This window comes from Phyllostomus hastatus, unplaced genomic scaffold (assembly GCF_019186645.2).
Source record: "Phyllostomus hastatus isolate PE091 unplaced genomic scaffold, TTU_PhHast_1.1 phas_contig_17, whole genome shotgun sequence".
In the NCBI taxonomy this organism is placed as follows: domain Eukaryota; kingdom Metazoa; phylum Chordata; class Mammalia; order Chiroptera; family Phyllostomidae; genus Phyllostomus; species Phyllostomus hastatus.
Window position 1 is genome coordinate 14,056,763 of NW_025333664.1, and position 12,659 is coordinate 14,069,421.

The window sequence follows — 12,659 nt, forward strand, 5'->3', positions numbered from 1 at the left end:
AACTTACCTCCCGCCGAGCCAGGGACCTGGGGACATTCCCCTTTACTCCTCTCCGCCTCCTCCAGCCCTCGACTCCCACCTTGCAGGCTCAGGGTCTTCAGGCGGAATTCCATGCCATACAGGATGACAAAGCAGTGTGACTGGTCCGGCCGGAAAGCAGGGTCCTCTTGGTAGCGGTCGAAGTCCCGTGAGGTCTTCCCTGGGCGGATCTCCTTGATTTCTCGAATGTCAACTAGGAAGGCAGAGAAGAGGCCAAGGTCGGGCTGGGGGTCTCTGAGACTCAGCACCCAAACAAGGGCATCCTGGTCTCCTCCCTTGTCACTACACTCTCCCTCAGGAAGGGACCGCAAGTAGAGATCCCTCCGAGGGGGCAGGGGGCCGCGACTCCCCGCAGCCCCGCGGCCGACAAGAGAGAGCAGGGCTGCGCCCGAGCACAGGCCTCTGCTGGCAGCTGCCAGTCTGAGCGGCCATCGACGAGAGCCCAGGCAGGTCGCCCTGCCTGGAAAGGAGCCGGACTCGAGCAGGAGAAACAGGGGCCCACGGCTGCTCTGTGAGGACCGTCTCCTGACACGAAGGACTCAAACCAAGGCGCACAGGCCCGCGGGCCGGTGGTGCTGGGGAGGCCCACACAGCCGAGTCTCAGGACCCGCAGGAGGAAGCGAATTGGGCCCAAAGAACGGGTGCACCCCTGCAGTGGCCCACCCCCAAAGTCATCCACAAGCAAGTGTCAGCGAGAGGCCTCGTCCCCTGAGGCAGCGGCAGTGGCAGCCACGGGGTGTTTCCGGTCCTGGCTCCCAAGGCCAGCGCGTGCCGCTGCCTCGGCCCAGATAGGGGCACGCAGGCCTGAACAGCAGGCACCTGCCGGGGCCAGTAGCGCCAGAGATGACACTCAGGGACTCATGGGACTTTTCAGTCTCGGTTTCACCATCTGTGAAGCAAAGGGCCAAACTGAACTTCTCTAGAAGGCAGGGTGGTGGAAAAGCCCACATGGGTTCTGGATGTTGCTGGTGACCGAAGCAGAGGGACAATGACTCTGACCCCACTACTTCGTTGTGTGGGAACCTAGGTGACCAAGGGCAGCAACGTGAGGTGTTGGTAAGGGCAAAGGTCCTAAGAGCCAAAGCGCCCAGGCCTGCAGGCAGCGTGGCAGGGGCTCACTCAGGGGCCCCTTCACCAAAGCCAGCTCGGGCACAGGGGTTCTGACCCCAAGCCTGGAGGGGGCCACCCTGGCCACACGCCACTCTCCCCCTGGTGCTGGCTGGGGCCTGGACAGAAGGCAGACTCTCCAGGCACGGTGAAGAGGCACGTAGAGAGGATCACGTCAGATGGACGAAGCCTGGCTCAGCCACCAGAGACACCTCTCTCCGAGCACTCCCTCAGCTCCAGAGCCTCTTTCCAAACGCTCTCGCCCGGACTGGCCCGGAAGATGTGGGCCCGGGAGCAGTGCCAGCATGCTGCCCCGCTGGCCTCTGCCCCGGGAGCCCTCCCAGCCCACACTGCACACCACCCTGGCCGGAACGTCCTCCGGGGCCAAATCCCCAGGCTTCCTCCCTGTCCCTCGAGCCACAGCTGGGGCCCATCCATCCCACTGTGAAGAGTGGCAAGGCCTCTGGCCCCGACCCCAGCGCCCCCTCCAGACGCGACTGGTTCTACCGGTCTGCTCCACCACCCTCGGCAAACCCCACGTGCCTGGTTCTCCAGCTGAAGGCCCCCACTCCTGCCAGCCATCCTGCCCTCCCATCTGACCAGTGAACATCCTTCCTGAATCTTCTGAATCTTTACAGGACGTTGTTCTGGTTGCTTCCCAGGTTGCTCACTAAGGAGACCAGACCTCTTTTCTGGCCTTCCAGGCCCTTCCTGATGGGGCACAATGATTTACCCCCAGCTTCTGTCTCCTATCTTCTCTGCTCCATCCACACTAAACTGCATCAATGGCAAGAATATGCAGTATCTTCCTATCCCGTTTCATCTTGGTTCCCAGCCAGGGGCTGTCTACCTCCCGGACTCCAATTCTACCAGGACTCAACTTGGAAGCACCTTCCTGCAGTGGTCGTACCCTTGACCCCTGGTGGCACTATGCATATACAAGCCTCACCTGCCCCCAGGCCAAGGCCAGGCCTGCTCAAGGACTGAGTGAGCAAGTGAAAGAGGCAGACACACAGGTGGGGGGAGGGGCAGCAAAACGGGAGTGGAGCTTTAATAATGAGTTATACTCAGGTAGAAGCAGGGAGGGGAAAACTGAGTCACAAAGACCTAGCCCGGAAAGACAGTTTCCAGGGATGGAAGGAGGAGGGGAAATGCCCAGATGAGAAACTGCAGAACCACCACAGAATCTGCCCTTTGAAACAGAAACCAGCAGGCTTTTCCGGTGCAAAGCTGCTGTCACCCCTCCCACACCTCTGGTACCGGCACACAACCTCACATGCACGAGTAAGTGCATGTAGGTCAAGGCCTGTGTGGTGCACAGCCTGGGCCCTGCGCCTGGGCCCTTCCTCTCAGCCCTCCCCCTCCCTCCTCATCAGGCAGTCCAAGGCGTGGCAGCTGGAGGGTCAGCCCGAAGCCTGCTGCCAGGCCACATGCAGCCACCCCACACGTGTGCACGCACGCACGTGTGCAACACACGGACAGATGGCAGCCCCTGCCAGGCCCTGTGATCCTGGGCACGTTTCCACTGAGCCCAGGCAGGAGGCAGGACAGGCTCCCACCCAAGATAGGCAGGCAAAGAGCAGCTGCAGGCCAGGCACCCAAGTCTCCCAAGTTCCTACTGGCCACACCTGGTGTGGTCCCTTGCACTTCCCCCATAAGGAGGTGCCAGCTCGGCCCTGATGGCCTCCAAGTCCACCAAGCTGACAGCAGGATGAAAGGATGTGACACCAAGGTGAGGCACTCTTCTAGGTTCTTAAAAGCCACATCCTGTGTGACCTCCCCCATCCTTCTGCCTCCTGGAACAAAGAAAGCAGGGTCCCCTTTCCCGTCCCCCAGGGACTGTCATCATCAGGAGGAGACTCCTTAGGCAAGCGTGGCCTTGGCCCTGGTTTGGGGGCGGGGGAGGGGGCTGGGCCACCCGAGCACAGCCTGGGTCAGACCCACAGTGGGGCAGGAAGGGCAGATGAGGGCCCCTCCCAGGGGGTGGTGGGGAAACTGCTTGGAGAGGCAGGAGAGTGGCAGCACCCTATTCCCACAGACCCTCGCCCGGCACTCAGCCCCGCTCAGACCCACAGAGAACAATGCTCAGGGGAACATTTGGGAGAACAGCAGCCAAAGGCACTGAGAGGTCTCACCAGGCTGGGACTGGGAGGTGAGACGAGGGATCTCTGAGGACAAGGGTGCTAAGCTCAGACCAGTGCACAAAGACGTGCTCCAGGCCGGAAGCCGCTTCCCGAGCCCGCAGCAGCCACGGCACCTCGGCCCGCACGCCCGCCGGCAGTCTGAGGCATGTGCACCCCACCACCTTGCACAGGGAGGGATGCCAGAGCGGGAGACTAACATGTGGAATCACACAAAACAAGTTTCAAGTTCTATTCCCAAGCTCCTAGCTGGGGCCTTAGGCAAGCCCACTCTCCTACTGGTAGGCCCTGGATGAAGTGAAGGCTGTAGTGGGGATGGGCCTGCCAGAACCTTCCACATGTGGACAGGCTACTTATGGAGAGAGAGCCACGTGGGAGAGTCAGCTGGCCCGGCCCGACCTCCCCCACCTGGACTGGTCTCTGCCGTGGTCTTTATGGAGAAGGAAATGCTTGTGGCCTGGTGGCAGGGGCTCTACGCACTGCGGCCCAGCGCACGGGACTGGCTGTGCTTGGCCATCAGGCAGGCAGACGGATGCTCCCGCCTCCCCTCGCCTGAAACCACAGACACTAGAGGCCAGCGGTTGGTTACTCAAAGCCAAGTGCCAGGTCACACAGATCTGAGGAGCCACTGCCTTCTAGATGTACAAGTAACAGCAGTCACTTTCTCTTTAAGAGAAAGATCAAGTTCCTTGATCTTTCTGAGCCGCAGAACTGATCTCAGGCACTCTGGGAGCCACACGGCTAGACAGCAGCAAAGGGTACTGCTACTCTCGGGGCCAGCTTAGAACCCACCTCCGCAGGAGAGCCGGCCTCCACTTCCAGGACAGTACCTGCTGTCCTGGCTGGGGGAGGAGGGTGCCAGGAAGGGGACACGCTAACTGGCAGGCAGCCAGTCTGGAGCCTGGGAAGGGTGGAGGACAGCAAGCACAGAGGACCTGCCTGTGCTCAGCCCCTCTGGAGGCAGGGCTGCTTCCCGTCTCGGAATCCTGCTCCACAGCCCCTCCCACACATGAGGCCAAGCCACAAGGCCCCCACCGTCCCTTGTGCCCAAGGCATCTGGACGGTGACCCAGGGGCGTGCATAGGGACAGCATTCCTGTTGACCAGGCAGAGTCCCAGGACAAGCAGAATCCCCTGGAAGAGAAAGGGGTGGTTCAAGGGGGATACGAAGATTTTTCAGGGTTCCTCAATGGGCATGGCCCCAGAGAGCCAGCCCACCCTGCCACAGGGGTAGAAGCATGGCCTCACCCTCAACGTGCCACGTGGGCTCTCGAAGTAGAAGGGTGAGTCCAAGAATCGCATCTAAGACTCCAAATTAGACCCAAGCTTCTTGGTCAGGAACCCGTGTCTATGTCCCCTGCCCTCCATGAAGCCATTTCCCAAATGGCCCCGCCCTGGCAGAGGTCCTCCAAACCTATCGGCCCATTAGCCCCCACCAGGCAAGAAAGAGCACAGAGAAGTGTGCGCAAAAGCACCGGCCAGTGAGCAGGAGGCGCCACCGCTGAGCCTCTTCCCTCATCTGCACAACGGGACCACAGCTCCTGGCACTGCCTTCGCCGGCTCCTGGGAGATGTTGGAGAGGTGAAAAACACAAAGTGATTTTACCAGGAAGGGACCGGAGGATACACCCAAACTGAACCCCCCCCCCCGCCCCGCAATGAGGATATGGCCAAGCAAACCACCACCACCAAAACCCAGAAGGAAAAGGTATACAACACCAACTCGTGGACATATAAAACATGCTTTTAATGAAATATTTCTTGAGAGTTTTCCCTTTACAAAGTAAAGCAATCGTAACAGTAAGTTAACTGATGTAAACTACAATAAAAATTATTCGTACAAAAATGCACGTAAATACATTTTGCAACTAAAAAAAAATGCAACTCATGATAAATAAATGTAAAAGGCCATCTTAAGATCTGACAGTTTGACAGAGGTGAGTGAGTATTCCCCAGACAGGTCCCTTCTCTCCAGGGCAGTCAGTGCTGTGCCCCCTGCCTCCCCATGAGATGTGAGCCCTGCCCAGCCCCGCCGCAGAGAGTGCTGGGGGGAAGTGGGGGAAGCCCAGCCCTCCTCCAAAGGGTGCCAGGCCAATCATAGCAAGGAGACCCACAGAGCCCAGCCCCACATTGGTCCCCAGCCCTCCTTCTCACCGCGAAGCCTCTGCCCATGCCAGGGCCCCCGCCCCACCTAGCAGTCTGCCAGGCCCAGGCCGGCAGCACACCTGGTGCACCATGACTTTGTCACACCTTCTAGTGCTTTCTGGAGTCTAGGCCACCGGCCTGTGAACTCCCCAAGGAAGAAACCACTTTGGACTCTTCTCTCCATTCCCCAAACCCAGATCCTGGGGACACCTCAAAATGTTTGCAGAGTGCTTAGGAATGAACACACAAGAGCCAGACTTCAGAGCTAATGATCTAAAAGAGGCAGCAGAGACCCCAGGTGCTCAAAGACGATATGAGGGATGAAGAGGCCGTGCCGGGAACAAAAAGGCCGAGGAGACACACCAAATATGCAAATGCAGTGGTCAGTGAGGTGATTCTGGGGACCATAAAAAGAAAGACCACACACAGCTGGGGGGATGTGGCCCCAGAAACCCGTGCAATCTGGAAGTCACGGGAGGTCCCTGCAGAGGCTCCTGCGGGCGGTGGCGGGGGGTGGGGGGGTGGGGTGGGGAGAAGCTATGGAGATTTGGGGAAGCGGGACAGTAAAAGCTGCAGGGCTCCCTGGGTACCACGCCCTGCTTCATTCTAAGCCAAGGCCACCAGGAGATTCAGAAGAGTGGGCCCCAGGGGTCAGGGGAGGTGGGCACACCTGCCAGAAGTGCTCTCTAATCAATCACTCTCTCCATGCACAGCCTATGCAACAGATGGGCCGTTCCCAGTCCCCACCCTTCAAATCAGCCTACACTTCATCACTCTCCAAAGATACGGCATGCCCAGGGAGGAGGAAGCATAAATGAACTTGGCCTCCTCCCCTAAAGGATGCTGAGATGCAGAAAAGATGCCTCAAGGGGAAGCGACTGCCCTCCGGACCAGTTCCTGGCCCTGCACCCCTGCAGCCTCTTTCAAAGGGAGCCAGAGGCAGAGGGCCCCGTGTCTCAGGACGTCTCTCCTAGCCAGGAACACACGGCTTCGACAGAGCCTTCAGAGCTCAGAGGGCCAATGATGGAGGTGGCCAGAGACACAGAGAGAACCTGGCCTCAGGTGGAAAAGGAACCTGATGTTGCAGAAGCCAGGTGCACAGGATGGCCAGCAGTTTCCACAATGGCTGCCCAATGAGTATCACAGCCTTTAGAAGGAGTGGGGGGTCCCCTCCCCCTACATTCCCCTCTCTTCTGAGGCTATGACCTTCCCCCACCTGCCTTCCAGCAGAAACAGTCAGGAGCAGCTCCCAGCTCCCAACAGAGGAAAGCAAAAGCAGAGGGGTGGGTAGCCACCTCGATTTTATGAACTATCTCCTTCCCATTCCTGTACATCTGCCTTCAAACCAGACCAGCTGGGGAGAGAGGGACAGAGCCCCTTCCCAGGATGCACAAAGGGAAACTGTACTGAACCCTGGAGTCACAGGAATACCAAGGGCAGAGGTCAGCACCTGCCCCAGTCTTGGGTGTCATCAGTCACTATTCCCCAAACACCTGACCGAGAAGAGCATCCAGGCCTGACTCAGCATCCGGCCCTCTCCCACCTTGATAAACAGGAAAAGGCCATTCAGTCAGTTGGATGGAGTGGATCCTCCTGCAGGGAACTCCGTACCCCAGGTACTAACTGCTTCAGGGCACAGCTGTAGGGGATCCTTACCAGTACATGATGAGTCATCTAGAGTCTAGATTCTGGGTGGATCTCCCCTTTGGAGCAATGGGGCAATGGAGGCTCCACAGGGTCTCACATGGTCAGGTAAGCAGTTCACGGCAGAGCCAGGACCCTCTGCGGTGGCCCCACAGCAGCCGCCACCCCTGACGTGGGCATGTGGAAAGCAGCAGGACAACCCCAGTGAGCCTTCGCACCAGGAAGGCAGCCCTCTTCCCCAGGACACTAGGAACCTACCCATTTTGGAGGTAGGCACAGCATGCCCAGGCCCCAAAGGATGAAGGGAAAGGAGGCCCCACCCGGACACCCCAACGCTGGGAGAGATTCTTCACGAACTCCATCATCCAATCAAATCCCTACCAGCTCCTTGTCAGGCCCAGGGCTGGGTCCTGGCTGAATGGAAATCAGTAAGGCACTGGAGTTCCTGCCCCCCGAGAGAGGCCCTCCCTGGTGGAGGAAACAGACGGGGAAGCAGATAACTGTGAGGTCCTGCCCAGAGTGGAGCAACAGGGAGACGCTCGTCTGCGGTGCTGAGAGCCCGCGCCTGACGTGAGCAGTTGTACTGCAAAGTCTCAGACCACTCTGCAGAAGGCAGGGCTGGAGGGCTGACCTGCCCATGCCATGGAAGCCAAAGCAGCCACGCAGCAGTGTGGCTATTCGGGGAACAGGGCACTTGTTCAGTGTTTCATGGATGAAAGGGGAAGGGGAGGAAGGGGGCCCTTCAGCAGTCTGCAACACCATAGTAGGGAAGGTAGCAGCAAGGAGAAGGGGCTTGTCCCAGTTTTTCTGTCTGAGAGTAGGTGACTTCCCAGGCAGCCCATGGGTAAGCCTGGGGGCAGAGGTCCTGTGCACTTTGACCTCTGCCTCCACCAGAGGCTGATGCTGCCCAAATTCTAGCTGGCCTGTCTGCCAGGCAGCAGCCGTAGAACAGAGGCTGAGGGCTGAGCAGGGCCAGGTCCCAGAGCTGGCCAGGACTCAAAGGCCCAATGAAATGCCCCCAGTATATTCAGGCCACCTGAGGGACAGAGTGCTCAGCTTAAGTCACTTTTTCTACCCCCTTCTTTCCAGAAACTCCGAACAATCAACATGGCTGATGATGCCTTCCATCCGGCTTGAAGCTCCACCCTTGACCTCTCTCCCTCACAAGCTCCCTCGGCTTTCCTGCCTCTTCTGAGGCTCCAGGCCTCTCCCCACCACAGGCTGGCTCTCACTGAGGCCTAGGCCCAGGCCCTCTGCGCCCCTGAAGCTCTCACCGCTCCCCAGTCAGTGCCCCCCACAGCCACAGCTTTAATGACCCCCACCACAGACCACTCGCAAACACGTCTCTGCCCTGGTCCTCGATTCAGCTCCAGGGCCGTCCCTCTAACTCCCCACTTGCCATCGCCACCTGTTCGCCCAAAGACAGCCCCTCGAAAGCACACACTGGTTTCTCTCACCAACCCTCTTGCCACGCCTCTCGGGTCAGCTGACAGCATCACCTCCAAACGGGTATGTAGTCTAGACACTTCAGAATCACTGTTGCCATCTCCTTTTCTTTCACCCCCCAATCTAACCCTTGAACACCTCCTGCTGGCCTTATGCACTACCCAGTCAGGTTTTCTGAGCACCCAGAGGAGTGGCAGCCGCGCGTGTCCTGGAAGACCAGGGGTCAGTACCGGCGTGTGAGCTCCCCGAGGGCATGGGCCACGGCTGCCGGTGTCAGTGCCCCGCGCCTAGCAAGACATGGGATGAGTTAGGAGAAGAAAGAAATGCCCCCCTCCCCCCAGGCCAAGGAAACATCAGGGGCCTCTGACTGGGGTCTCGGCAGCAGGGGCTGAAGTCAGGGCACAGCAGAGGCCTCTCCGAGTGGAGCTCGCTGAGGCCAGGCAGTCCTTCTCCCCTCCTGGCTCCCCGCCTCCTCAGTCTCCAAGTTTCCACCTCTAAGAGCCCTCCTGTAGGAGGCGGGGTGCCGGCCCTTAGACCTCCACAGAGTCAGTCCTGACTAGGAGGTTGGGGCCGTCCTGAGTCGTGGGGTCACCCTCACAGGCCTGCTTGCCAGGACGCCTCCTCGGCCACCCCACTGGCCTCCCCCGTTTCAGGGCTGCTCGGCCCAGCCTGTGCCCAGCATCCAGCCACACTCCCTGTGGGCCACGCCAGCCCAGGGCAGGCCGCTCTCCCTGCCCTCCTCCTGCTTCCCAGGGAGGCGAGACCCCAGCGTGGGTCTAGCCTCTGCCCTCACTGCCCCGGGGACAGGGACTCACCCACTCTCCACCTCCCTCCCAGGAAGCCCAGCTCTGATTCTTAGAGACGGTCTCCCCTTCCCAACGTGAATGCCTCACTCCACCCTTCTGCGCCCGCCTGCGGCCTCCCCTCCACGAGCACACATCCCTTCCAGGGTGGGCCAGTGCCGGGCCAGGCACCAGCACCCTGTTCTCCCGGGAAGGGAGGCTCTCTGTATTTACTTCACTGCCGGCCTTCCTACAGAGGCCCTGAGGAGAACCCCGGGCCGAGTGACATATGTTCCCTTTTCTAATCTCCTTGGTGGTTCTGCTAGGAGCTCCCAAGGAAAGGCCCAGGCCCAGCTGGGAGCCCACAGGCGGACACAGGCATCTCACATTCAGAGGCTGTGGTGGCTGGAGGAAGAGACTGGGGTAGGACGACTGCCTCCAAACAGCTGGACTACTGGGTGCCACAAGGGGAAGTGGGCCGCAGAGCGGGACCCATCACCTCCCCAGCCCCGCCCTCGTCACTGCCCAACCTCCCGGCTGACCTCCGGCCCCCAAGCAGGCTGAGAAGCCTTGTGGACCCGTGGCCCACTCCTCCCCTCCTTCCTAGGGCCAGTCACTCTGTGAACGCTCTCTGGGCCTGAGGCCGGAGCCAATCAGTCCCACAGGGTCAGAATTCCCCCACCACACACCCAAACCACCAGAGTTCCAGTGTGGTCAATGCGTTACTCCCCCCACGGGCAAGGCCAAGCCAAGGACATGGTGACCTGAGGGCATCCCTTAAACAACCACTTCCCTCAGGACATTTGGGCTCAGCCATATCCCCAGGTGTCCGAGAAAACAGGAAGCCAACCCCAAAGTGAGCGGCCCACCCTGACTTACAATTAGATCTGACACAAACAAGTGGCCCAAATCGCCGTGGCCCAACCCCTCACCAGCCTGGTCGGGTGTCTGCTGCCTGCCAGACCCTGGGCTTCGGTCAGGCCGCCCACTCTTCCGTGTGCCCACGCCTTGCTCCCAGACCCCGCACAGCCTTCACAAAGACCCTCTAATTAACAGTGGCAAGCCAGCCAGCAGGGGAGGGAGCCCGCAGGGGCAGGCTGGGCTGCCACAGGGAGGACGGATTCTGCCTTGGACCCTCGGGCTCGGCCTCGGCCTCCAGCTCTTGAGGCACAGCTGCCTCCTGCCAGCCCTGGGCTGTCGCGGTTTTCTGCCTGTTCCAGGTCACAAGCTTCCCAGGATCAAGGACTGGGTCACCTCCTTTTCACTGCTTCCTAACCCCAGCTTTCTCTGTGCCAGGCCTGGGCTCAGCAAAGGAGGTGCCAGTCTTCTGCGAGAATAAAGCCCCACCCCGTTTATTCTGCATCCTGAGTCTGGCTGAAGCCAGGGCCACCCGCCAACACCGGGAAGGGCCCGGAAGGAAGCAGCAGAGCCTATACACAAAGCCTACATGTGGGCTATAAAAAGGAGCCCTCCCTGCTTCCCCCAGGATGGGCCCAGTTCCTAGGAGGTGACGAGTGAGGAGAGAGCGAGCGCCTGTGCCTGGGCACGCAGCCACTGCAGCCTCTCCAAGGCTGGCCAGGCACCACCTCGAAAGGAAGGAATCTTACACAGAGGGAGGGAGAACATTAAGACCTGAGCCAGGAATCCAGGCAGAGATTCCCGGAGCCAGGTCTCCTGGGACCACAGCCTCCCCCAAAGCGACTAACTCCGCCTCCTTTACTGCCCCTCCTCCCAGCCCCAGAGGATTCAAGGACCAGGCCTTCTCTGCCATCTCCCCCTGTCGTCTGGGGGGCTGAAGGCACTCCCTGCTCCCTCCGAGGCCCCCGAACACCAGCGAAGTTGCTCCAGGGAGCTGTGGCCACAGCCGACTAGGCTCAGGGGCAACTTGACGAGGGGCACCTGTGTGTGGGGGTGAGTACAGGGAGATGGAGTTTGGGCAAAGGCACAGCTGTGATGCCTGTAGGTCTAAACACAAGCTCCCTATTTCAAAGACCTGAGCCACAGCAGCCTCTTGACCCACTCAGGCAGCCCGCCCCCCCTCGGCCTCCTCAGCACAGCTACCTTCACCGCACCCTGGTCCAGGTCACAGAAAGTCACTCCTCCCTGGCCCTTTCTCTGAACCCCTCTTCAGCCTAGTTTGCTGAGAGTGTTCAGGCTCTGCACCACAGGGCTGACCCAGAGCTACTGAGGCCACTCTCCAGGGACAGTTTGTCACGGACACGCACATGTAGTGAAAGGGAGAAATGAGCCTTGGCTGTTGCCAGCCGCTGGGGTTCAGGGTCATGTGCTGCAACAGCACACCCTCACCTCTCCTGACTGACAGAGAGGCCCCTGGGCTGTTTCCTGTACCACACCCCCCAGACCCTGGGATCACCGTTTTCCACCTGGATGTTTGTCCTTTCTGGCTCTGTCCGCCTTAACCTTCACGGCCACGACTGGATTCCACGGTGCACAGTGCGTCAGCAAACGCCCCGGTGCAGAGCTGGGGGAGCACAAGCAGGGTGTCGCTCGTTCAGTGTGCCACAGATGCCCACAAGAGCTGGGCTCCCCCCCGCTTTTTTAAGGAAAGAATAGCTGTGATGGGTGATACAGAAAGCTCACCAGGCTACAGAGCTCCAGCCACCATGAACAAGTCAGAAGGTGGAGTAATCCCGTCCAGTTCGGCACGTCTAACGCATAGCCACTGGAGCCACCATACGTGTGAGGCGGACACAGGAACACATGGATGAAGGCATGCATGAGGGCTCGTGATCGGGGGTCCCAGGAGGCCCTTCTCAGAGCACCCAGAGCTCGGAGCCCCTGTCCCCATTTCCCTGGCAGAGGCTCAGGGACAGCTGTCACCATCAGCCAGGAAGAGAGTCAGAGCGAGGCTCTTCTGGCCCCCACCTCTGATCAGCTGCTTCCTCTCCCCCTGCAGCAGTGGGAAAGCACCTCCATGGGGGCGCGGCAGAGAGATGAGGGCAGCGGAGGGTCTAGATGGAAGCATGGAGTCCAGTTTGTCCACAGAGAAGTCTGAGCTGGTAACACCCATCTGGCTAAAGGGCAGAGTAGACATCAGTTCTGTCCAGATCGACAAAAAACAACTCTAGTCCTACAGAACAGTCCCCCTTGCTGCCGCGTCCTCCAGGGTGGGAGAATACACTGAATACTGTGGCGGGAATCGGAAATGTTATGCGACCTCACCCTCGCGGCCTTGGTGCCACTCCTGCCCTCCCTCGATTCATGGAGTCTCTGTGGAGCTCCAACAACACAGCGGTTGGGAAAATGACCCAGAACTCTCCTGCGCTATTCAAACCCCTAATTTTCCTCATGCCCCAGGACTCTGCACAGACTCAGAGGGGGAACAAAGAAAGTAAG

At 59.7% G+C, this 12,659-nt stretch overlaps 1 protein-coding gene across 2 annotated transcripts in view; it reads right to left on the bottom strand.

Moving 5' to 3' along the window:
- PLCG1 (phospholipase C gamma 1) overlaps window positions 1–12,659 on the bottom strand; it is a 35,484-nt gene that overhangs the window by 15,529 nt on the left and 7,296 nt on the right. For both annotated transcript variants that reach the window (XM_045832818.1, XM_045832817.1), the window contains exon 3: window positions 80–232. In XM_045832818.1, coding sequence (XP_045688774.1) covers window positions 80–232 — 153 coding nt within the window. The remainder of the gene's footprint in view (window positions 1–79; window positions 233–12,659) is intronic.